Here is a 25,379-nt window from a genome sequence, read left to right on the forward strand (position 1 = left end):
CTTGGTTTCCTAGAGTTCTCTGGCTTTCCTAGAGTTAAGCCTTATTGATTTGCAAAGCCAGACATTATGGGGGCTCTTCGTCCTGGTGTGGGTCCTCAGGACAGGGGGTGCCTGATGGGGACTTGAACCTTTTGCTCCTCAGGGAGGATCTCTGTGTTTTTCATATCCTTCCTGCTTGTGGGCTGTTGTGCTGGGAGTGTGGATCCTGACTGGACCACTTCGTTGCTCCTCTCACCTCTCTTGATGTGGCTTTTAAAAAATACCTTCAGTTATCAAAATTTCTTAAGTTTGACTTCCCTGTTTTTTTGGCAATATTACAAGATTCCCATTTTCTGTATTCATTTTTAAGGTAATTGGAATCCCTATAATTTGGGAGAATTGGCTACCTCCAGTTGGCCAGGATATTCATTTACTGCTGTGCTTGCTTTTTTGTTATAAATTGTTTGGATAAATCATTATTAATTGTAATTGTAACATCCCCCAACATACACACAATGCTACTCCAAAATGTATTCTTTTATTTATTTATTTATTTATTTATCAATCACTGAATTATTTTTTCCCCACTGGAAAGTAGAAACGAATGTTTTGGTCAAGATATCTAACAAAACAAAGTGTGAAGGTCTGTTGACAGTTGCAACAGCTTCATGATTATCTTTGCTGATGTCTTTCCTGTGATTGTCTGTATAAAACTCAAATCTGACCTCATTATCTCCATTCTTTTTTTGTTGAAGTATAGTTGACATGGGTTTCCATTCTTAAAGCTCTCCCTTGGCATCCAGTATCTGACAGGCTCCTTTCTTTGCACATACACAAGGTGCTTCACAATCTGTGCTTTACTCGCTGCCATACCTTACTCTTCCCAAAGCAGAATTATTTCATTTATCCCAAACAGAATTACTCCTAACACCTTGACCATTGGCCTTATAAGATTTTGAAGCCAATACAGCACTTTCTATACATTCCTCCATATATTAGCTTTCTTTACAGAAAAGTCACCCCCTCAGCTGGTGTCAAATTCCTGGGTGGTAAGGAGCGGGTAGGAACACTTGTTCTACAGTAGGAATTACGTGTAGCATCCTATTCTGATGTCTTTTATGGATCGTGTTTGCATAATCAACCAAATCAAATCAGTTTTTATTGCTGAGTGCTATATTAAGTCGAAGAGTTGATCTTATTTACTCATATAATTCAAACTAAAGTTCTAATGTCCAGGATCTTTGAAAATCAGATCAAAGTAATTGTGTCTACATAGATCTATAAAACCACACACAGCGTTTTCTCATATACGAGCAGATGAAGTCCCTTACCGACATTAATTTGCAAGTATTTTAAGGTATTTTCAGATATTTTAACTTTCATATATTTTTTACACTCTTTTGTTTTACTTTTGTTATATTTATGTGACTCAACAATTGCCTCAGTACTTTATTGTATATGATACAATAGATTTATAGATCAAACATTGCAAAGAATACTAAAAATTTAAGGTTTGGAAAAAAATCTTAGAGGTCATCTTATGTATTCTACCATTTTATGGAGGCTGTACCCAACTTGAACTTTATCTATTTTATTGATATAGTCTAGTGAAATTTTACAAAAAGCATCACACAGGTTGCCTGGTAGTGGTACTCTGTGAAAATAAGAACAATTAAAAGAAAATATGAGGAAGACACCTTTTAAATCCATGTTCTCATCTATATTTTGTTATGAATATTTTTCCCTTGGTTCTTTTTCCCTTGACTCAGTATTATAATGCTTTGGAAGCAGAGGAAGAAAAAAACTATATATATATATATATATATATATATATATATATATATATATAATGAATTTTTTCTTCCATGAGCTTCCCATTTATGTTTGAGGGAGCTGTAGTTTGCAAATATATGAAATAGAATAAAATCTTATAGCTGCTGATGAATGAGTGAAAACTAAATGTACATTGCTATGTTTCTAAATGTGTTTTTAAAGAGAGAGCAGAATGACACAGGGCTAGTCCAGCCAGGCCTCTAAGAATGGTGTTGACCTGGGCCCAGAAGAGCACAGAGCATCTGGACCAGTGGAGGGAAAATGGTGGCCCCTTTAGAGATGGAAATGGCACAAGCATAAGTAAAATTAGAATCTGTTGGCTCTAGTACAAATTTTATTCGATTTATTAAAATTTTGTTTTTCTACGTGAGTGGTAGTTACTTTAGTTCGTTTCCATTTTTTCTAATTACTTTAGTTCATTTCTATTTTTCTAATGCCATTTAATTCATATATTTATACTCATTGCAGACATTGAACCAAGGTATAATGCATGTTATATAGCCCAAGCTTCTGCAAAAATGTACAGTGTATTTTTGCAAAGACCATAACATTCAATAATTCATAGCATTCAGTCTCTGAGGCCTAATGTAAGTTATTGAAAAGGTTAACTGTGAAAAGCCACTTGAGAATGAAAAGTTCAGAGTTCCCATTCAGAGCACCAGTTTGTATGGCTGGGTGCGGATTTCCTCCTACCCACCACACCCAGCTCAGCTGCAGTTCACCCAGTGTTCCACCGTCAGATGAAACTCTCCTTTTCTCATGCCATTAAGGCATGATTTGTCTGTTTTATCTTATGCATAGTCTTTCATGGTGGACTTTTTCTACCCTTAGAATCAAAATTAAATACCTAAGATAAAGCACTAAGGTGTCAAGAGCTTTCTGTTGTGCTTTGCATTCCCTGAATGTCTTTGAAAAGGTTTAAAAACACCAGAACCAAAAAACCATGCCTACCTCGGTCTTCTACAGAATTGCCTTTTGACAATCTTTTCAGTCAGATCATTTGGAAACTGTAATCCCAGTCACATTTGATGCTAAATTTCTTTTAATAGATCTCATTTCTTTTATTATATTGTGAATTAGCTACCTAGACTACCTACCCCATTGGGCAATGGGATTTCCAATAGTTCTTGCTTTGGAAATTCACCAAATTTGAGAAGTAAGATGATGGACTTTGGAGCTAGAAAAATCTTGGATTTAAATTTTCATTCTACTCTGGCTGACTCTGTGTCTCCGAGCAAGTTACTTTGCCTCTGCAAAGACTTGCAGGCTTGCGTGTTTAAATACCTATTTATTTATTTATTTATTTATTTATTTATTTATTTTTAATTTTTGAGAAAGGCAGAAAGAGTGCGAGCAGGGAAGCAGCAGAGAGAAGAGGGGGAGAATCTGCGCTGTCAGCGCAGACCCCAACATGGGGCTTGAACTCATGAAACTGTGAGACCGTGACCTGACCGGAAATCAAAAGTCGGATGCTTAACCGACTGAGGATTGAGCAACCTTGTGATTAAGTACCTTAATGGCTGCTTTCAGTTGTCTGGCTCATGCTGGCCTTTCAGTAAAATAGTAGGGCTGGGGTGAAGAGTGCAGGCACATTTGCTTCCCATGCCATTTCTCTTCATTGATCTAGAAAATTGGAAGTTGACTTTATTTCCTAAAACTTAAATAACCAGTGTGGTTTTCTTCTAGGTACTTGTTATAATTATACTATCCATAAAGGGGTTGCTGATCTCTGAGTGAATATTGACTAATGTTTAGGATAGTTTGAAACATTTAGAATTACTGATTTAGATTTAAGATTAGCACTCCCTATAAGCCCCATTAAACTGAACTAAAGAACTTTGCTGTTCCTTAAAATAAAAATTTGAATACATTGCAATTCTGCACCTAATTCTGATGTGTCACTTTTTTCCTGACACCAGGCAATTTTTCAACACTGGCTGGGTGTCCTGCAATTCAACTCCATTCTGACAGTGCTTACCTAGAGTAAGCGTCAGGCTCCACAGGGTAAGGGCTCAGTCCTACAAGACTGCTCCAACCCCCAACTTCAGATGCCAGTCATAAGTCCAGGTCATCACCTGTGCTTCTAGCTTTATATAGATCAGAGGTTCCAATGACCCACTGCTTGGGTTCAATTAATTTGCTAGAGTGTCTCCCAGAACTCAGAAAAACATTTTACTTATTAGATGATCTGTTTATTATAAAAGAATGTAATTCAGGAATAGAAGCCAGATGGAAGAGATGCATAGGGCAAGGGACACAGAGCTTCTGTGCTCTCTCCAGACTAGACACTCTCCACAAGTCTCCATATGTCTCCCAGCCCAGTGGCTGGTAAGGTTCAGAGGAACCTTATCCTTTGGTTTTTAATAGAGGCTTCATTCCATGGGCACAGTTGATTAGATCATTGACCATTGGTGTTGAACTCAATTTTCCAGCCCTCCCCATCTCCAGGAGTGGGAGGGAAAGTTCCAGTCCTGTAATCACTGGTTGGCTGCACTGGCAGTCAGCCTCCAGCCTTAGGTGCTTTCCCAAACTCGCATCATTAGCATAACAAAAGACCTCTATTGCTCTCTTGGCAAGCAATTGCAAGGGTTTTAGGAGCTCTGTGCCAAGACAAGGAGGAAGACTAAGTATATATTTCTTATTGTAAATCACAATATCACAGTCGAAAACATACCACAGTGAAATGAAAGTATTCTTACTGAGTTGTTCACTAGCTTTGTCGTTGTCAAACCAAATGGATATAAACCGGCCGCTCACCTGAGCCTTCTTTGTGAAACACAGTTTTCCCTTCTTTTATCCCTGATTTAGCAATGGTATTTTTTCACATCTCCTTCTACCTCTCTTCTTAGTCTACACTCTCAGCTTCTTGCCTCTGGGTAGGGTCTATATTCCTTGTGCCTAGTGCTTATCTGCTAGCATTTGGGCAGAAGGTGGGTGACCTTCTCTCCCAAATTTCATGTGACATCCCCAGGGAGATGAATCGTCTCCACCCCTGCCATCCTACGCTATCTTTACTTACCCCTCGAATGCCCCAGGGGCCCCTAGCAGGGATTTCCACTCTTGTCTTTGCTCAAGGGGCGCCTGCCGCTCTGGCCCTCACCATATCTGCAGCACACCAGCCTTACTGCCACTGCTGCCTCTGTTGTCCCCTTGGATTGGAACTTTGTGCTGCCACATGCTCCCTGGGCTTGTTCAGGTATCCCCTCCCAGAGATGACTTCTCTGCCCAAGCTGTCCACGGACAACAACTCTGCCATTCTCTAACTCCTCAGATGTCTTTGTGTTTTGGATGCCACATGTCACAGGCCAGCGTAATACAATATGCTTATTTGTTTCTGTTGTCACCCCTTCTCCATTACTAGAATACCTCTCCCATGGTGGCAGGGACCCGTGCCCCTGTTGGTCTTCCATTGCACAGTCTATACCACCTCCAAAGAGTAATGCAGACTTGGAGCTGAAGACATAGGCCTGAATGAAGGAATGAATGAATGAATGAGCAAGTGAATGGATGGCTTCCCTTTTAGCCTACAAGATCCCGTGGAGCAGGGTTTTTGTGTTACTCACCTTTGCTCCTTGGAATGTGCGCGCTCTTGCAGGTGGTAAATGCAAGTCAGAAAATGCTTGTAGAAGAGTCCAGGATGTGATGAGCCAGTTGGTGGCGCTGTCTCCTGCCCCACGCCCCACGTGCTCCTTCCTACCATGGGCTGGGATGATTCAGCCTGTGTCCTTCCTGCAGGGTGGGGCCTTGGTGAATATGTGTCCAATTTGCTTGGTGTTTGCCTCAGTTTGTACATTTTATAAACGTAATCCTCCTGTACTTAGTTCCCCCTTCCTGCTCCTTCAGCCCTTGTTGTAAACACTGTTTTAGAAATCGGAGCTTGACAGAATAAAATATCTGATTGCGTGGAAATGCTTTGCTAATGTTTTAAAGTAGGAATAAAAATAATAACATAAAAATATGACTGGCTCCAATGCCTCTAATATGGTAGATCTAGTGGAGAACAGAGAACCTTTTTTTTTAAATAAATTAGATTTGGATGTGCCACCTGATAACTATAGACTTTTCTCGCCAGGGTACATATGAAGTTGTTTGTTTTTTTTTTTTTTTCTGAAATGGCAACCGCCATGCAGAGACAAGTGCTGGTGGGAGTGTGGAGTGACAGGGCCGGCCACTCAGCCCCCCAGGGTGAGGACCCTCGATGCTGGTGCCATCCTGTCGGACACAGTTGGCTTCACCATTTGTGCCCACAAACTTGAGGGGAACGGAGCTGCTCTCTCAGCGTGGATATAAAAATAAGTAGATGCAAGAGAGGATGTGATCCATATGCTCAGGAAGCCCAAGCAAACCTCAGAAAAGTGCTTTATCCTTAGGAGTTACCAGAGATGTGACTGTACGACACGAACCTGACAATACTCACTGCTCGTCGTGCCCCAGCCTACCACGTGCAGGTGTGGATGCAGTGGTTTGCAGCACCTGTTCCAGACAGAAGTGGGTGTCTAGTCCTGATCACGATGCACTTTCTGACTTGCCTGAACCCTACAATATATTCCCTTATGATTGTATCAGTCTCCCCACCCCCTCCCCCTCACTTAGACAGGAAGGTGTTCACCCCAGCCTCGGACGGGCCTGTGGAGCTGCTGAGTCTGGGTTTCCAGAAAGGGGCACCTCCTCTGTTTTGCAGCATCAGCGGTGTTGCATGAAGCGTGATGGCTTCGAAGAGGGTGGCAAAAAGTAAAACTAGATTACACTGCCGTGCAGTGCAGTCTCATACATGGAGGGTCTGCAGTAACTGCACATCATTGGTGGTAATTGACAGCCCACAGGGTGTGCAGCTGCGTCCAGGGAAGAGGATGAGCCCTACTTGTCCATAAGGAGCAATCCTGATTGGACCTGGGAGGAATTTGCCAGGTTAGTGCCTCAAGAGACTTCCCCAAGTCATGTGATCCCAACTGTTTGCTCCAGTCCCCAAATCTCTCTCTCTCTCTCTCTCTCTCTCTTTTAAGTTTTTATTTATTTATTTTTGAGAGAGAGCATGAGCAGGGGAGGGGCAGAGGTAGACGGAGAGAGAATCCCAAGCAGCCTCTACACTGTCAACGTGGAGCCGGATGTGGGGCTCAAACTCACAAACTGTGAGATCATAATCTGAGCTGAAACCACGAGTGGGACACTTAACCAACTGAGACACCCAGGCACCCCCCTCCCCCCCAAATCTCTCTTTATGTGGCTTTGTCTTGAGGCCAGGCTCTTGCTCACCTAGACCCTGTGCCTCCTTACTGAGGCATAGGAGAACTTCTGGGTCTCTTCTGTGTCCCACACAAGTTGTGTCAACACAGAAGTATGGCCTCGGGCTTATCAAGGTCCAGGTTGAAAATGGCAGTGGCAGCTTTGCCCCAGGTGCCTGGGCTGCTGGGGCAGTCGGGCACATAGCTGGGGCAGTCCATGTCAAGGGGCACCCACAGTGAGGATGACTCACCTCATGTGTGGAAGGCCCTCACCTCCTTCTAGCACTCCCCAGTGTGGGAGTGTGCGTGCTGAATGTCTTCCTGAAATCACATCATGCAGAGCACGAAAAACCAGAGTTCATCCCTACCCCTATCTCCTCATCAAGTCCACGTCCTTTCCCTGGGGAGATGGTAATCATACTCTATTCCTAACTGTCATGTGAATCCACTTCCAACTGGCTATGAAGATGCATAAAGAGAACCTGGACCGCTACCCATTGGGGACCACAGCACTCGTGTGGATCATGACTCTGCACATGGACCAGAAAAGTATATAGGACCTTAAGCTCACCTTCCTTACTCGTATCAAATGATGAACAGCATACTAATTTCCATCCCTTTGCTTATGGCAGGAGATGGCTTAAATAAATAACTTAGATTGGTCCATGAAAAAGAAAAGCAGAGGTATGGCCTTGGGCTCATTAACTTGGCCACTGGCCACTGCTATGTCGTTACCTTCTGCCATGTGGGATCTTTTCCTAAAGATGTGCAGCTACCCCGTAGTGTACCAAAGGAAGCAAATAGCTGACTAGCTCCCTATTCATAAACAAATGCCCACCCCAGTGCTAGTCTAATGAGGGGGGAATGTGAACAGAAGAGGAAATGCAAGAAGAAGGAATGTGAGTACACACACCTCTGACTTAGTCTTCCTTTCACCTCTCATCTCCTCCATGCACTTCTTTCTTTCGATTTCTTTTTTTAAATGTTTATTTATTTTTGAGAAAGAGAGAGAGCATGCATGCATGCACACAAGGAGGGGAGGGGCAGAGCCAAGGGGACAGGATCTGAAGTGGGTTGTACTCTGACAGCAGAGAGCCAAACGCGGGGCTTGAACCCACGAACTGTGAGAAGATGACCTAAGCTGAAGTTGGACGCTTAACCAACTTAGCCACCCAGGCACCCCATTTCTTTAAATTTCTTAAACACAAATTATTTACACCCCAGGACCTTTGCGTATGCTCTTGTCTCTGTCCAGAATGGTCTATCTGCTCTTCTAATAGATGACACTTTCATACTCTTTAGAATTCATCTCTAATGGTCCCTTCTGAGAAAGGCCTTGCCTGGCCACATAACCTAAAGAACAACCACCACTTCCATTTCACCACTTCCTTTTCTCCATAGTGCATTTCATAATATGCAGTCATTTTAAGGATCTGTTTCCTTGTGTTTTGTCAGTAGTCCCCATGACACTGTAAGCTTATAGGTGGAAGGATGAAGAGTGTTGTGTCTGCCAGTATTTCTTATTTATCTGTTTATTTCTCTAAGAGTTGGTTAATCACTTATGCCAAAGCATCTCTAGAGGCCACCTTGGGCTCTCACCTGCCACCTTTATGGAGGGAATTCTTGAGTAGTAGCTGTGGAATTAGTCCAGTCCGGCCTAGTAGCAGAAAGATAGGCTGAAACACTCCCACTGCTAACAAAGAGAACTTCCACGAGTAGGAAGTTGACAGGCAGAAAAAGAAGATTTCCTAGCTGGCTTCCATGTCTGAATAATTTTGTCATTGTTCTTTCTTTAGCTTCTGTTTGATTTATATTTGGAAGTAATTATGATGCTTGATTACCAAATAAATTAAACATAGCATTATTATGAAGTTAAATTGCACATTAATAGCATAGTATTACAAACAGTAGTAATAGTATCTATAACCTTTATTATTATTTGTATTAAAGACCTTGTGAACATTGCTAATTTATTTAACTGTTAAGCATAAACAAGCATAATAGAACATAACTCGAGAAGGAATATAGCTCATTTTCCCATTTGGTTCATTACTCAGCTGATGTATAAATATAACAGAATGACTTGTAAATATACCAAATGTCCTGGCACGTGGTTTATCCTGGTAAGTGAGAAAAAAATAATGAAATCTGCAGTAAGAACTGAATGATTAATGAAGCCCCTTTGATGAACATTTGGGACCCTGTGGAACTAGAAAAGTTTTGTTTTTTTTTTCTGTTGGAGATGGAAAGTCACATAAATTATTAAATAAGACTTAGTGTGGTTCTAGTCCTGATCTGGAATAATCAATCTGATGATGGATAGATGTCATTCTGAGGAAAAAAAAAAAAAGATTAATTTAGCCAGGTAACAGCACATTTTCAATTTCCTTCTTTTCTAAAGATAATTTTATAAGGAGTCTTTAGTACTTGTTCTTCCAAAATCCAGCAAGCAAGTAATCAGCAGTTTTAAGAGTCCCTAAGTACTCATTGACTTAATAGACAATTACAGCATATTGTGTTTAAAAAAAGTTAGCTATTTTAGAAGTCCCTAATTACAGATTTACATGATAGACTTATCAAGGAAAAATAATACATTTCAAGATGTACTTACAGTCTTAATGATATTATCTGTTTTAAATGTTCCTTGTTGAAGTGCTTATCCTGTGTGCTCTACCTTCTGGAGGTGTGAGGGCAGAATTCATTTACTTTGTTCTAAAATTCGATGTTTGGGTGTCTGATGCTAGCTCAGAACAGTTTTGCAGATTATTTTCTCATCATAGCTAAATGACTTCATTTGCTACTGTTCACAGTTATTGAAATGAAATGTGACAGGGTGGTCTTAGTTATCCTATTACAGACACTGGGAGATTGTATCTCATCAAGGCACTGCTCTGTTCCAAGTTACTGGCACTTAATGCAAATGCATACTAACTTCTAAAAGTCATGGCATACCTCAGGTGGTTTGACAATAAAGCAAAACATATTCTCACCCTGTCCCAGTGTTTGGGTCCTATCTGGCCATAGATCTGTGGATGTCAACACATAGATGTCCAGTGGAGACCCTGTGTTGGGCAGCAGACCTTTCAGGATTTCTCAGCAAGAGTTTTAACCCTATCCAGAAGACTTCAATGTCCTCCAAGGAGAGGGAAAGGGACGAGATGCAGTTGTTGCAGCCCTACCTCTACATTGCCCTACAGGTCCAGACAATGGAAACCTTGAGTGATCAACAGATTGCCTAAGAATATTGCTTGAGGAAGGGCTTACCATCTTAGAGGGTAGTGTTGGAGTTGTCACTGAACAAAGAATTTTTTTTTTTTTGGCATTCTCGACTGTATTAAGCTCTGTGCCAGAGTCAGAAGGTCCTGTAGGACATGGTTTAGCACTGGTGACCACGGTGGGTGGTGCAGCTGGGAAAGGGAGATGGCCCATGAACAGGCACCCTGGGGGGGCTCGGGGCAGGTCACACAGGAGGTGTTACAGGATCTCTCTGCTGCCACAGGCACCTGATTCAGTGTGAAAAGAGTGGAATTCTGCCTCCCAAGATGCTAGTCACACCAAGGTCATTTTTAAACTTGGGGATCAGAATGGGGATGGGGAGTATGTGAGGGCAACTCCGGGTGTTGCTTTACAGACAAGCCTAGTGGTGTTAGCATCTTGGAGATGTTTTGTTCACTTGTCTTTCATGGTGTTAGAAAGATTGAAAAAAGGGGCGCCTGGGTGGCTCAGTTGGTTAAGCGTCCTACTTTGGCTCATGATTTCGGGATTTGTGAGTTCAAGCCCTGCGTCGGGCTCTGTGCTGACAGCTCAGAGCCTGGAGCCTGCTTCGGATTCTGTGTCTCCCTCTCTCTCTGCACCTCCCCTGCTTGTGCTCTGTCGCGCTTTCAAAATTAAATAAACATTAAAAAGAAAGAAAGATTGAAATATATCTGTCCACTGGATGTATCCTTAAATGACCCGTTGGAATTAAAATAGAATGAAATATTTTTAAATGTAAAATAAACAATATATTTTTGCAGTATGAAAGAAGCCGCATAGAGATTCTGGTTTGTTTTTTCATTTCACTCTGCATTCCAAGCAACCAAGAATCACAAAGTGGAAATGTACACAAAGCTAAACTTCAGTGCATAATGCAAATGACAGACTTAAAGAACTGAAAATTCCATAACATATTTGGAAACTAAGAGCCTTTAGCTTATATTTTACTTTTCATATATGCTTTGGTACTCATTCAAACCAGAGAGTAAAAATCAGAATATTTTTTCGTTGCAAAGAAATACATTTTCCCTAAATGCATACGAATACTGTAATTATAAGAGATGTCAGAATACCCTCCACGGATCTTTGGGCTCACAACTCTTTACGCTAGTGCATCCAGAAGTGCTGACCCTGGATCTTTCCTTGCATGACCCGCTCATGGAAGGATTGACGTGCATAGGAGCCCCTCATTGTAGGAGCTGCAGACACAAAGTCAGAGCCGCTTTGACTGGCCAGTAGCCTATCCCTATCATATTTGACATGACCACTGGCCTGTCTTCTGCTACATTTCACCTGCCCTAGAGCATTCTTTAGAATGCTTCTAATTTTTCTTGCATCATTCCTTCACAGAAATTTTCTATGTGGAATGTTATTTCTATAATCACCAAATGGTTGAAAGCCAATAAGGGTGAGGACACGGCTGCTGAGAGTGTATCACTTTGCTTCTGGGTTACTGACCCTCTCTCCTTTCAAGACATTATTCTCCTTGAATACTGCTACACTCTTTTTATTGCTGCTCTACTTGACTATTTTTCTGAACATTAAAGCCTTTATGTCCTAAGGAATTGCAGAAGAGAGTAAAAGAAATGGCTGTGGAAGTTTATATTCTTTAATGTGGAGTTTGTGGGTTTTCTTAACAATGACAAGAACATCCTCCATCATTTTCTTTGAAGTCATCAGTCTCTTCTTCATATCAGTGGATCTGTTTTGTAATGGAAGTCATTAGGAGCCGACTCTTTTTATGTAACACCTCCAAACAAATCTTATACAATGCCAGGCAGTCAGGGAAAACTCAGCACTACAGTGGAGTCTCACATCTGATTCTAGGGTTAGCTTCTAAATTCAGCAAGTAAGGCAAACAGTGTAGTTAGTCACAATTACTGAGAAGTGGGTCTCACTAAGCCCAGCACAGTGCATCTCTGAACTAGACAGTTGGCATGTACTGAGCATAAGGCAAAATGATTGGCATGAGTTCAGGGTCATGCTGTATGAAGACCAAACAGCCTTTAAAAATACCTGGACCACTGCCAGCTCAGGAAAGTGCTCCCACTGTGAGGAGCACATGAGGACCGGTGGAGTGGTGGTCTTTGATTCCCTGTGCATGCTCGTTCCCACGGCCGTTGCTGAGTAGCATGGCGGGATCACCCAGACTTCATTCTGTTTACTTCAGATATTTGACTAACATGTGCATGGCTACCCTAACTGTCTCTTTAAGCTAGGAGTAGTTGATTTTAAAAGTTCACATATATAAACCTGTACAAGTTTTGAATATAGCAGTTGCCTATTAGCATAGCAGAGTGAATAGAGCACAGGTATGCAAGTTAAGAAGCTTGAGTTCTTGTCCTAACTGGCATAATATGATTTATGATCCGGCACAAGTGATTTGACCTCCCAGACCGTCATTTCCTAATTTGCAAATATAAGAATGGTCTAGGTCAGGGGTTCCCAACCCAATGGGGAACACCTAAATAAGATTCAAAAGCTTACCCCTGGAATTCAGATTCTGTGGGACCTGGAACTTTATATATCCCAATATCTCTGAGTCCTTTCCAGCTTCGAATGCCATTAATGGGACCCCTCTCCTCACGACTCCCAAGCTTTCCTTATCCTGCTGTGTCCATCATCTCTGGTCCATATACCAGAACTTGTGGAACCTGGTATATTCCTGTCCTGCTGCTTTGGAGTGCACTGAAGAGGCAGGTACCATGGACACTTGCAGTCATAGCCAATTAGCATTTCATGGTGGGGCCGTATAATGGGAGCTTTCTGACCTTCTCTGAATGGAGCATTTTTATTTCTGTGATGAAAGTGGACGTTGTTATTTGCTGTTTTGTTCAGGCAGCACACAGGAGATGTAGCCTATTGCACGGAGCTCCCTCTGGGAAGCACTGACACGCAGTAAGTGCTCATCCTTCTCCCTCAAGCCTATAATCCAAACTAGTTCAAAGCCACCGGTGGATAAACTAGTGCACAGGTCTTGGAGGGAAGGTGAGCTCCTTCTTCCATTTCATCCAGGCATCTACTATAGCCATCAGCATTGAGAATTTCCTTCCCACTAGAAACGTGGCAATCCTGCCAAGACCGTACACAAGTTACTCAGTATGGGAATGTCATTCATTGTAGAATTAGGTTTAGGGCAGAAGCCACAGGGAGAAGTGTACCTGTTAATTATATACATATAAACACGCTTTCCAAAGAACTCTCAACATGTTTTATTAAGAGCAGTTAAAAGCTTATGGGTAATGGAAGTTCTTAACGTGGCCGAGCTAGGTCAAGGCTAATTTGAGGAGTGATTATGAATGCCAAAGTTCTGCTTTCAATGTAAGGTGCAGGTTATTGGAACGAGGCTGTCGTCACCCCACTTTGGAATCTGGAGTTACAGAGTATGTTTAATTCTTCTCAATATTTTTTCCTCTTGGTAAAAGGGGAGAAGGCAGTTCAAGGATTGGAAAGCTCAAAAACAAATCACGATATACAGTTTTTGACACTTCTTTTCTCCCTTCACATGAATAAGAAAAGTCCTAGGAATAAGGAAGGCATAGTTACCACCCTTTTGGATTCTATTTAGTATCATGTTGCAGGAGGTAAAGTAGAGAGGGAGGAGGAGAAGCGGGGAGGGGTTCCAGCATTTCATGTCTAATAGGTGGGAGTAATTCATTTACATAAAGCAAGTACCAAACTAGTCATTTTTTTAAAAAACTGATTTCATATAAAAGACAAACCACGGGAGATTCAGGACAAAAGAAAGTAGTTTTAGTTTTTATAATAGCTTTGAGTGAATTCGTGCAAAGTTAAGATTTAGAAGACAAGTGCATCTATTTTTATTTCTTTTTTAAAAGTAATGAAAACAATGAAACAGGACAGTCTAGGGAAGTGGTTTTGTCTTACTTGCTGTTAGACACCATATTTCCCTCTCTACCCCCCCCATAAGGTTATCAGTTTAATTCAATTTAGTTTAGTTACCTGCAAACCAGATGTTTTTTTGTGTGCCAGTAATGCCTAAAATTTTTTCTACTCTTAAAATTCTGTGCTTCTGTGTTATCTATGAGGAGCTCTCCCAGTTTTTCCCTTCCACAAATCAAGAGTGTTTTCCAGATTTTTTGAAAGGTTAAAAACTGGGTTACAAAACAGGTTGGCATTTTATGAAGGCCTATGCTATTCAGTAATATGAAGAGCCTAGTTTTGTGTATTTAAATAGTTGGGTACAAATTGATGGCACGGATTTTTTTACTTTAAAATGCTGGGGTGACATATCTGAATGAGAGCTATCTCAAATCTGTTTCCCCCTTTGCTCTGTCATGTCAGCCGTCCTCATCATGACTCATCATTACAGCCATGTGTCAGTCAACACCATTCACACTTTCCTCACTGCTTGTCCCCAGTCCTGCTGGGGGCTTATGTCAGCACATACCAGATCTAAAATATTTCATGCACATATGTCGGATGGGACCATCTCATGTTACAGCAAACACCAGGTCTCCCTGATCCTGTGCCCATACTGAAACATGAGATCTAGTTTTTCTGGGATCCTTGTGTTATCAACCAGTCACCCACCATATTAACCTGTCTCTTACTTAAAGCTCAAAATGTGATAATGCATTTTATATTTGCAAAGAAAATCTTTGCCCACTGTTCTGCTGTCTCCTTTTGAATACTGAGCAGAGCCCAATAGAACATGTTCCACTTTTTACCATAACTGCTCCCTGAGAAACTGTGGGATCTATGAAAGGGCTTTCAGAAGGTCGTCCATTGCGGCTACTCCTGTCTGTCTCACCTGTGCGTGGTTGTTTTCCTCCCCCTGGTGGAATAAGTATCATTATTGCAGCCACTGGTCCCTGGGACTCTGGCACATTTCTGTTCTTGTCCTGCATCAGGTGGATGGTTAGTTTGCCTTCCTCTGTGGATATTGCCATTGCTGTATTTTAAGGGTTTTTCTTGATCATCAGGTTAGGCAAAACAGCCACTTTTGTAGGAACCTTTTCTTACTCTTTTGTTGCATTTTCTTATCACAAAATTATTGTTCTATTTTACTTACGTATCATGAAATCTGACAGTCTGCAACCTAGTACAAGCAACCATGGTGTGTGGTTACATAATTTTCTTCTTCTGTTTGAGAAACGCATTATTATAGCACAGTGGATATTTATGGTCCTTAATTTCATTAGGAGATGAAGAATAAGGATGATTAGTCTATAATTTCAGTTTGAAAGGTATGCTTATTATTTGCATTCTCTAGCACTCAACAGTAATTATTACATTAAATCTTAACAAACTACAATACAAATTTCCTGGGGGCAGGGTGGGGCAAAAAAACCCAGGATCCTAACCTAAAAGTTTTCCATCCAAAATAAAGATAGTGAAATCTTAATTGTTTTAAATGGGAATGTGTGCATATTTGAATAGTTTCCTTTATTTATTTCTTTTAAAGTCCAGATTTAATTCTGCCTGCTCCATTCTTAATCTCTGCTGATGCTCTCGAGGCCGGTTTTACTGAGAAAACTAGAGCGGTGGGTGGAGAACTTGGCCATCCTTCTCCTGTGGCCACTGGCACACCCTTCCTCTGTGCAGGCGCTTGCCTGGGCTCCCCGTTTCCTGAGCCTGGGGCAGCCGCTGCGCACATGGTGTGCCCACTCAAGGGTCTCTCCCACCAGTTTCACCCTCTCTCCCTACACTGTCAGATTTCTCTCTCCTGGAACATCCTCATCATGACTCAAAAATTAGAAGAGAAATACGTTTTCGACCGCGAACCCACTTTTATACTGCCTTTTATATTGAAACTCCTCAAAAAAGCTGTTTAAACTATCACTTTCGTCTTTTTCTCCTCCACTCTCCTTTGACCTTGAGTCAGGTTGTTGGTGCCCGGCTCCTGAAAATGGTCTCCATTCCGGTCCCCATAGCCCCATGCTGCACACCTGCAGCTGGGGAGCCAGGTCCCCTTTTCATGGCACCGTGGTCACAGCCGCTGACTCGCTTTCTGGCGCGCTGGCTGTGCGTCCTTCTCTGTGGAGCATGCTTGTCTCTGCCCGGCTGCACCTTCACAGCTCCTTCCTCCTGCCCTTTTAGTCTCCTTGAGCAGTGTTTCCCAGAGCTCAGTCCTCAGGCCTCTTGTCCTGCAATGACACTAACTCACCGTGGGATCTCACCTAGTCCGTGGCCTTGAGCACCAGGTGTAGATGCCTTGGCTGCACCAATACCTCTAGTCCCAGTCACAGGGCACAGCCTGCCCCAGGCCCTCTTCTCGAGCACTTCTCAAAGAACGGGCCCAGTGAGTGTGTTCTCACTCATTCATCAGCCCTCTCTGCTCTCCAGTGCCCCCGCCTAACCTAGAATGTCACTTTGGCCCATGGGACCTCATCTCTTGCCCCCTTTCCTTTGTGTGGCTCCCACCACACTGGCCTCCCTGCTGTTGCCCCAGGTTGCGTTGTGCCCTTACTCCACGTAGGGTCCTGCTCACGTGTCGGGACTTCTTTCCAGACTGCCGGCCTTAGGAGCATCCCCACTTCTGCCCCATCACTGTTCATGACTTGCTAGCACCATCACTGTGTGACGGTCCATCGTGTTTCTCATTTGAGTGTTTATTCTTTGGCACAAGCACCAGGGCTCCAGGGGGACAGGTCTCTCCCTTTGGTCTGCTGCCGTGTCCTTGGTACCCAAATCCTGTCTAGCACATAACAGGCACTCAGTATCTCTTTAAATGTGTGAATAACCCTCAGTGGCTACTCAAAAAAATAACTTAAAAAATAATACTAGGAAAATAAGAAGAAATAAGGTATCTTAACTTGTCTGTTATTAGTGACATTTACATCTCTCCCACTTTTCTGTGTGTCCTCTAGTGGATATTACTATCCCATGCTAAAGTCATCTGTCTATGAAACACTTGTTAAATGAATCAGGTTGAACGGAAAACTTTTTCAGCGGTGGGTAATTAGTGTTGAAATGAGGCTAGGAACGCTGCTGCTCGATCCTCGTGTTCTGATGCGGGCCAACACCAGCTTGGAGCTCACATGTGCACTTAAAGGAACGGATCATCAGCGTCAGAATTGTCATTCTGCTCCCGGTCAGCTCTACACCAGATAAAATAACAATTTGGAGAGGGAACGGCTTCCTACTCAGAAAGAGGGCGATGAGCTCAGCCTCTAACCCACATGGAGTGGGATAATGAACCTCCCTGTGATGTTTTCACTCACATCACTCAGGGTCACCAGTTTGGGCCATTTTGAAATAAAGGACAGTTCCCCTTCTCATTTTCTAGAGATGGGTGCAATCTTTAGTTTATTGATTTTTCCCTTGAAATCTTATATCTTCTTTACATGACAAATAGGTCTAATGCCCACATGCAATTCTAGTTTTTGTTTTAGAAAAATTACTTAATTTCACAAAAGCAAAAACAAAATAAAATTGCCGTTTCATCGTGTGGACTTTTCAGCTGCAGGTAACACAAAAGTCTGTTTACAATGGTTTAATCCAAGAGAGGGTTATTTGTCCTGCGTGACAGACTCTGATGTGGTGGGTCCACCCGGGCACGTCCCGGGTCCAGGTTTGTCTTCCTTTGTTCTCTGCTTTCTTTAGCTTTTGCTTTTGCCTTTGTGCTTGTCACCTCATCAGTTCCTACCTCTGTGTCCCACGAAGGTCAAAGAAGGAGAACTTGAGGGAGCAAAGCATCATTGGCATCAGCTTTACCCTTCTGCTTGGAAAGAAAAACATTTATAGACATCCTTATGTTGCCTTTCCCTTAGGTCTGACCGTCCTAGACAGTGTCAGATGACCACATCTGGATGTGAGAGGCTGGGAAAGCCAACCTGTCTAGCTGGGCACATTGCCATCCTGAACCAAATCAGGGTTCAGTCGGCAAGAAAGAAGGGGATGGATGTTGGGTGGGAAATTACAGTGTCTGTTTATGGCAACCACGTAGTTCCATGTGAATGGGCTCCGCAAGGACATTTTACTTCCTGTATCATGTGAGTGTGACACAGTTCCCTACTCAGATAATTTACAGTCTACGAGGATATTTTCCATTTCGTTTTGTCTTTGCAAGAGGATCTCTGCCATTAGATTTACTCCTGCCTGAGTAAAATTTTCATAGAAGACTTGGAATAAATTAGGACTTATTCATGCTGCTTTATAGTAGCTCATAGTATTCAGGAATAGAAATCTAGAGATTGATTTTAGACACACTAAGCTCTGCATTAATTTATTCTTATTTATTACAGAGACTAGCCCACAGCATTGTGGTCAGTATATACCAAATAATGTTTAGTGGGTGTTAACTGTTGTCTTTATGATCCTTCCTCATTTGTAAAGCATACTTATTCGGTATCTATTGTGTGCCAGTCGCTGTTGTAGTGGGTTCTGGGGATACAGTGGTAGACACATTAGATACGGTCAATGTCCTCACTCTAGTGAAGGGAGACAGGAGATCAACAGATACACTAGGAAATTAATTTCAGTTAAAGTGGCAAAAAGAAGGCAAGAAATGGTAAAATGTTCAGAATGGTCTCTCTGAAAAAAATGATTTCAAGTTGAGAACATTTTCTTCTTGAGACCTAATTCTCTAAATATCCAAGTTACAAGGAAGATATTCTTGGTGAAAATGAAATTATTTTCTAGGGAAAAAAATATTAATTTTATCATGGGTTCCCTTATCCTAGAGGCGATAATATGAAAAATTGTTGAATTTACAGGTTTCTTTTCCCCAACAGATGGCTGTCTAATTCACCGTTGAGTCAACCCATTAAACCTCATCATACAAAATGTACCAAGGAAATTTTTAGATCCCATGCATTTTTATTGCATGTTCTTCTTGACTCCTTCTTTGTTTTGACCCTTGCTGTGGTTCTTAATGTAATAACTCTTCTCATGATAATTAAGGTGATACCCCTCCTTAAATATGTAACAAGGAGAGAAATGTGACCCCCATCAGGGCTCTGGAGATAAATATGCATTGATAAAGATGTAAAAGATCACTCTAAGTCTTAGTCTAATCAAATGATAGTCCTGAAAAAAATACTGAGGAGTCTTCACTGACAGTTTATCAGAATGTTGTCCACACAGAGCAACACCTGGGCTGACTGATGGAGAGCATTTGTTTGTTTATAGGTTTAATATTTCAGGACTTTGTGATGGTGGCCTTGGAAATGTATTGTGAAGCGAAGTTTGGAGAAAAGTCTACCTATAGTCTGTGTTTCTTTTTTACAGACTTTTAAAATTTACTGACTGACACAAACATACTTCTTAATTAGAGACTTGTTTACAGTTTTTAAACATAGATTCCTTGCGTTTGTTTAAAAATTGTTTCTTTTTTAAGGTTATTTCCATAAAGCTACCCTTGGATAGGGCAACTCTTACTTCTGTTTATCCCTCAAGGTGTTTTTGCAAAATTTTGAGAGCAAAATAAGTATCTAGGAAAGACTTGCTTGTTGCTCAGTAAACTTAATGAAAATGTACTTGAGGTATAAATATTTATTGTAACAGCCTGTAACATTTGTTGTATATATCCCGTGAGCTTGTATATAGCCAGTGAGCATCTATGGCGTATAGTTGGTAAATGAGGCTCTAGAAGTGGATGGCCCAGGAACATATCGTGAGGTTCTCTGACATTTTAAGGTTAACTAGAGGAGGGAGATCTGGCAAAGGATATAATGAGAGGATGCCCATATGCAGTCAGGGTGTGATGTCACCAAAGCTTGTGGACAATAACAACTCAAGAAGGGCGAGTGATTAATAGTCCAAGGCAGGGAGTGTGATACCTACTCAGCAGCGCATGTGGGGCTTAATGCGGAGAGCTCATTAGTGACCTCAGAAGATGGATCTTGTTTAAGAAGTGAGATGTGAGGAAGCAGAAGTCACTTCTTTGAGAAGTTTGTCTAGGAAGGGGAAAAGAGTAAAAACAGCTCCTGAAGGGGAATGTGGGGTCCCAGTAGAGTTTTACACTTTTCTTTTCTGTTTTGTTTTGCCTTTGTTTGTTTCTTTGTATAGAGGAGAAACTGGAGTTTGTTTAAATACTGGTACAAAGGATCTGGTAGTTCAGGAGTGATTAGAGTGAATGATAGCCTAAAGACCCTGGAGGATGAGGTAGATAAGACCCAAACATAACCGGTGAGAGACTTACCCTGGAGAGGAGAGAGTGCTCCCTGCGCCATGATGGCAAGGAAGGAGGGGAATGCTGTATGCTGAGGAGAAGCTCCTGCTTTCTCAGTGGAGGGCAGGCAAGCTCAGCCTGCCAAAGGGTGGGGGTTAACAGAGGCTTGGGAGAGTGGGGAGGGGCTAGGGTGACATTGGAGACAGTAGTTTGGGTAATGGTGAATCTGCAATGCTCTGTAATTTTTTCCAGAACTTAATCATGCAAAACACAGACCAGCAGGATAGTACCACTGACCCAGGGTTGGCTCTTTGTTTTCTTTTCACAGCCACTTGTCACAAAAGGTCAGCGAGGCAGGGGGTTTAAGTTATTTGCAACAGAGGGTAAATACTGGTTGGCACAATCTAAGACAAGGGAAGGGAGTTGTGATGGGAGAGGCTGAAGATGGGAGAGAAGGGAATTCGTGGCCTGGAAACTCCCCTGATGTTGGTTGAAGCAGCAGCAGCAGCAGCTGGGCTACCTGAGCGAGCAATCTGGGAGGATGCGATTTTGTCATCAGACGGGCTGTTGGCTCAGTGCTTTTGGAAGCAGTGTCATTTTGGGTGATGACAAGATCCAGAGGGTTTTCTCTGGAGGGAGAGCAGCCTGAGGAGAATCACAGATCAGAGAAAGAGGGTTTAATTCCTGATAGTCTTTAGAGAGAGATTGCCTCTTGGGCTTGACAGAATTTATCTCTGGCCTATAGTATACCAAACATAGTATTAGTATTAGCATAGTGTTAGCATAGTGTAGTATGGGTTCTTTTTTTCAGCTAGCTTTGACAGCTACTTGAGTAAGCATGGGTGGGGCCCTGTTTGCTCTCTTTGGTGTGCCTCATTTATTAGCTGAGTTTCTGTCCATCATTTGGGGGAGCCCCTTGCTGTGGTTGAGTGGGAGTTTCAAGGGAACCACAAACCAGACCTCACCCTTTCACACTCTTATCTTAGCTCATGGTTATATTGCCTTTACCAGTGTTACCCTCTGAAAGAAATGAGCGAATGTTCTCATATTTTTAAAATATTTCAGTGCCTTTATGTTTTGGTCTGCCTCAGATATTAGTTGCATTAGTGTTATCTATTACAGCACTGATATTTTCTGCTAAATCATGTTATAAAACCTCACAGGTATCCAGTAAGTGTTTTAGTGATGGTTTGTGTTTAATTTGCAAAGTCTCAATGAATATCATTTACATATCTTAGTCTTTTTAGTTCTTTACTGAGGGTGTTTTCAAGGTATGTTCTTTTACTTCCTGAAGGAGCAAATGATGTGAAAATCCTTCCAGGTCAAGCTGTTTGTCCTACTCCAGGGTGCCGAGGAATAGGCCATATCCGTGGTCCACGGTATTCAGGACATCACAGGTAAAATTTTTTCTTGTTTAAATTATTTCAAGGCTGAATTGGAACATTATGCAGATTAGCAGCTGTAGGTAGCATCATAAATGACTCTCTTAGAGCCAGATGCCCTCCCATTATACTCCCTTCTCTGTGTTCCTAAAGTCCCTCCTTGACATTTCCTGCTGCCCGCCCACCTCTGCCCTTCTTGGAGACTTGTTGGACCCCTGAGGCCTTGCCCAGAGCCACATCACTTCCCCCAGCCTCTGCTGACACTTTTCTAAGCCAGTGCCCATTCCATCAGATATGCTCACCATTCTGTGTCCCACCCCAGGCCTGAATTTGCTCCACATAAGTACTGAGTCCTGCTGTCTTCTAGAGCACTTCCGGAACCTCTTGCCCTTTTCCCCTTTTGTTTTTATCCTTCCCCTATTTTTTTCTCTATGTCTTAATCCTTTGGAGATGAGATGATTCTGTGATAGAATATAAAATAATGAGTGTGAAGTTATACTGTAGCATATACCCATGTTTTTAATATTTCATAATAGTATATGGAGAATATGCATGTAAAGAAAAGTAAGTACAGATAAATCCGTAGAAGTCCGTACTGCTTTTTCTGTTTCCATCAGTTAGTAAAATAATGCATGGATGAATTATTCATATTGGTGATCTAGTTACAGAATATGTCAACTAAAAAAAGTTTGCTCAAATACACAAGTAAATAAAACAAATATCATAGAAAAGTATAAAGAGAAAGGAATACGTTATATAATGCGTGAAGCAAAAAAAAAAAATATTTGTTTGAATAAAAGAGATCCAAATGGAAGTCCTGGCTTTATCAGGTGGTTGCAATCCTGGAAACAAGTGCTGAAAACAGTTCTAAATTAATCAAAGCAAATATTTCTATAATAAATAATGGTAAATACTCCCAAATAGTCTAAATGAACATATTATGTGTGTAAGTACACTATTAACACTTAAAAGTGTATCACATAGTATCCGTAAAAAAGACATAAAGACACGCAAACATCTTGGGTATGTGGACAAAGGTGTAGGACTTGCGGACCAGGAGAGTAGAGTTGAACCTGCTGGAGTTCAACAGGAGACCTTGTTGTATTGTGTGGGGGAAGGAAGAAAAGAGAGTAAAGGACATACGGGAGGGAAGGGGGGCAGTTGCATCATTGGGAGAGGGCTCTCTAGTGTGTGAGGACCCTGTTGGGGCAGAGAGAGGCACTTTTCAGACATCCCCAGGGGTATACGGCTATGAAGAATCTTCCTCAGGCTTTTCTTGTGTGCTTGCTGTTTATTTGTTTGTTTGTTTAAATCTAGAGCTGCAAACTCCAATATGGTTAGTCACTAGTCATATGTGTCTGTTTAAATTAAAGTTAACTAAAATAAGACAAAATTAAAACTTTAGCTCCTCAGTCACACATAGCCACATGTGCCCTTACTGGACGGCACAGGAAGTTCCGTGGAATGGGCCTGAGAGAGCTTACCATGTTCTGCTTTCTCATAGTAGATTTTTGAATGGAAGGTATTTCCTGATGAAATAACTGGTCACTTAGTGCTTCCTTCAAAACTTGAGTCATTATCCTGAAAGTCAGCGAGACCATAACATTGCAGTTGGTCTGTCCCTTGATTCTTTCTGGAGTGTACCCTCCTGAGTCACTGGGGCTGAAATAACAAATACCACCCTGGACAGCTCCTTAAGATTGCTGTGTACCTCAGCCAAGGTCTCTTCTTCTACTTCATCACAGCTGACTTGCCTCCCACGCTGTTCCCATGTGTGCCTCTCTTGCCTCTCCCTGTTGGATGGATCCTGAAAACACTGTGAACAAAGTCACAGTGGATGTGCTCCACTTTGTTCCAGCAACTTCCCAGAAGTTTTCTCATTCAGAATGACACAAAGAGGTCCAACTGTTGCTGTTGTTTTTAGTGTCTAATTATGAATAATATTGACAATGTACGACATGATTTCCTCCATCCACCAAGTAGCTTTTAAAGCTTGGCCTCAGAACTTTTGAAGAAACTAAAAGAATACGGAAGTAGAGTTTAAAGAAAGGCATTCTATGAACCTTAGGAGAAAAATGAAATGCTGCACATATGTGGTCGAAGAATGGGGCATTTTTTAGGGAACTAGAAGGCACAAGGCATTCTTTCTTGAGAGCTTACGATTCACAGGGCTGTTCAGGGAAACACCTACATGATTGCGTCTTGGCTCTTCTCCTACGATAGACCTTGTTGTGATAGTGCCAGGACTCCTGTAAGTGAAAGTCTTCAAAAGCTTAATGATTCCATTATCTCATAAAAGGAAAATAACAAACAATGAGTACCTGTGATGAGTTTCTCTCTAGAATGGAAAAGACAAAAATTAGACAACTGGATGATTCTTGAACTTGCATTTAGAACTTACAAGGCATTTACACTATCAACTAAATAAATCCTGACTTACTTATAAAAAGAGCAGATAGAAAGATCATTTTCAGTGACAGGTCTTGTCTTTATCAAGTTTAGTTTTGAGATGCTAGAGTCACTCATTGACTGACTACATCCATTTTCAGTTAATACATTGATTTATTTTTAAAACACCAACTCTTATTTTCAAATATCTATAGGTCATCCCATTCTAAATATCTTTGACTAAGTTAGTCAATGTACTGACATAACTATAAGTATAACTTAATTTGCTTCAATTCTCTTGAACTAGTTGGGCAAGAGCTGTTTTGATAAATCATATTCTCTGGGGTTTATCTTCCTGTATTTCAATTATTGTAGTCTTAATTTTACATAGTTCTACAAGATGAAGAATATCCCTCTTCAGTATGTATCTTTGGTGGTATTTGTTGAGAATATTACATACACACACACACCTAACTTCACCTGCTGGGAATTTGCCATAACATACCCCAAAGTTGTCATTGTACATTTTGCTTCTTATATGTCAATGAGATGGTAAGCAGGAGATGAGAATTTTAAAATGCTGCATTCTCCCAGGACTCTAAATGTGCTGTTATACTCATCTCTAGCTTGAGTTTCCTGAAGCATGTAAGTTAGGCTTACATGCTCTAAAATGAAATCATTTTTCCTCTTGTCATAAACATACATACCTTTACCAAGTAGTCACCATTCTACAAAATGCTTTCTACAGTCTCTAGTCCAGAAGAGTTTTAGACAAATATTTTTACATTTAAAAAAAGAAGAAAATCATGCAATCAGAAACCCCTCCAGCTTCACTAAGGCCTGTATGCAACAGCTCAATTGACTTCTGCTTCCAAAGCCTTGGGGAATGCTTGCAAGTGGAGAGCCATGTTACGGAAGACAGCGATTTCAGCTGCTCTTCTCGAAGATACTCTCAGGCAGCAAAGTGCTTGCAAGGAGTGAATCTTGTTTTTACCATTTTATGTCAGAAGTTCTGATTCTGATATTGAAGTTTCAGTGTTTTGAAAGGACGTAAACAATGTTCTTAAAAGAAGTTGTCAGCGTCTTGTTTCGTGCAACTGACAAGGAGAGCCGTGACATCAGGACATCACTGAAGACACTGAAAACAATACAGCACTTTAAGAGATCAGGTGGGCCTCTTGGTGTCCTTTATAGATGGATTTCAGACAGGTTTACTTTAGTTTTCATTAAAATAGTCAAGGG

General features: G+C 41.5%; 1 protein-coding gene and 1 pseudogene across 7 annotated transcripts in view; both read left to right on the forward strand.

Moving 5' to 3' along the window:
- The window catches only part of L3MBTL4 (L3MBTL histone methyl-lysine binding protein 4), a 441,589-nt gene that overhangs the window by 255,825 nt on the left and 160,385 nt on the right, over nt 1-25,379 (forward strand). For all 7 annotated transcript variants that reach the window (XM_042961817.1, XM_042961811.1, XM_042961816.1 and 4 more), the window contains one exon: nt 21,662-21,764. In XM_042961817.1, the coding sequence (XP_042817751.1) occupies nt 21,662-21,764 (103 nt within the window). The remainder of the gene's footprint in view (nt 1-21,661; nt 21,765-25,379) is intronic.
- LOC102949426 lies at nt 7,183-7,509 on the forward strand (annotated as a pseudogene).

This window comes from Panthera tigris, chromosome D3 (genome assembly GCF_018350195.1).
Source record: "Panthera tigris isolate Pti1 chromosome D3, P.tigris_Pti1_mat1.1, whole genome shotgun sequence".
In the NCBI taxonomy this organism is placed as follows: Eukaryota; Metazoa; Chordata; class Mammalia; order Carnivora; family Felidae; genus Panthera; species Panthera tigris.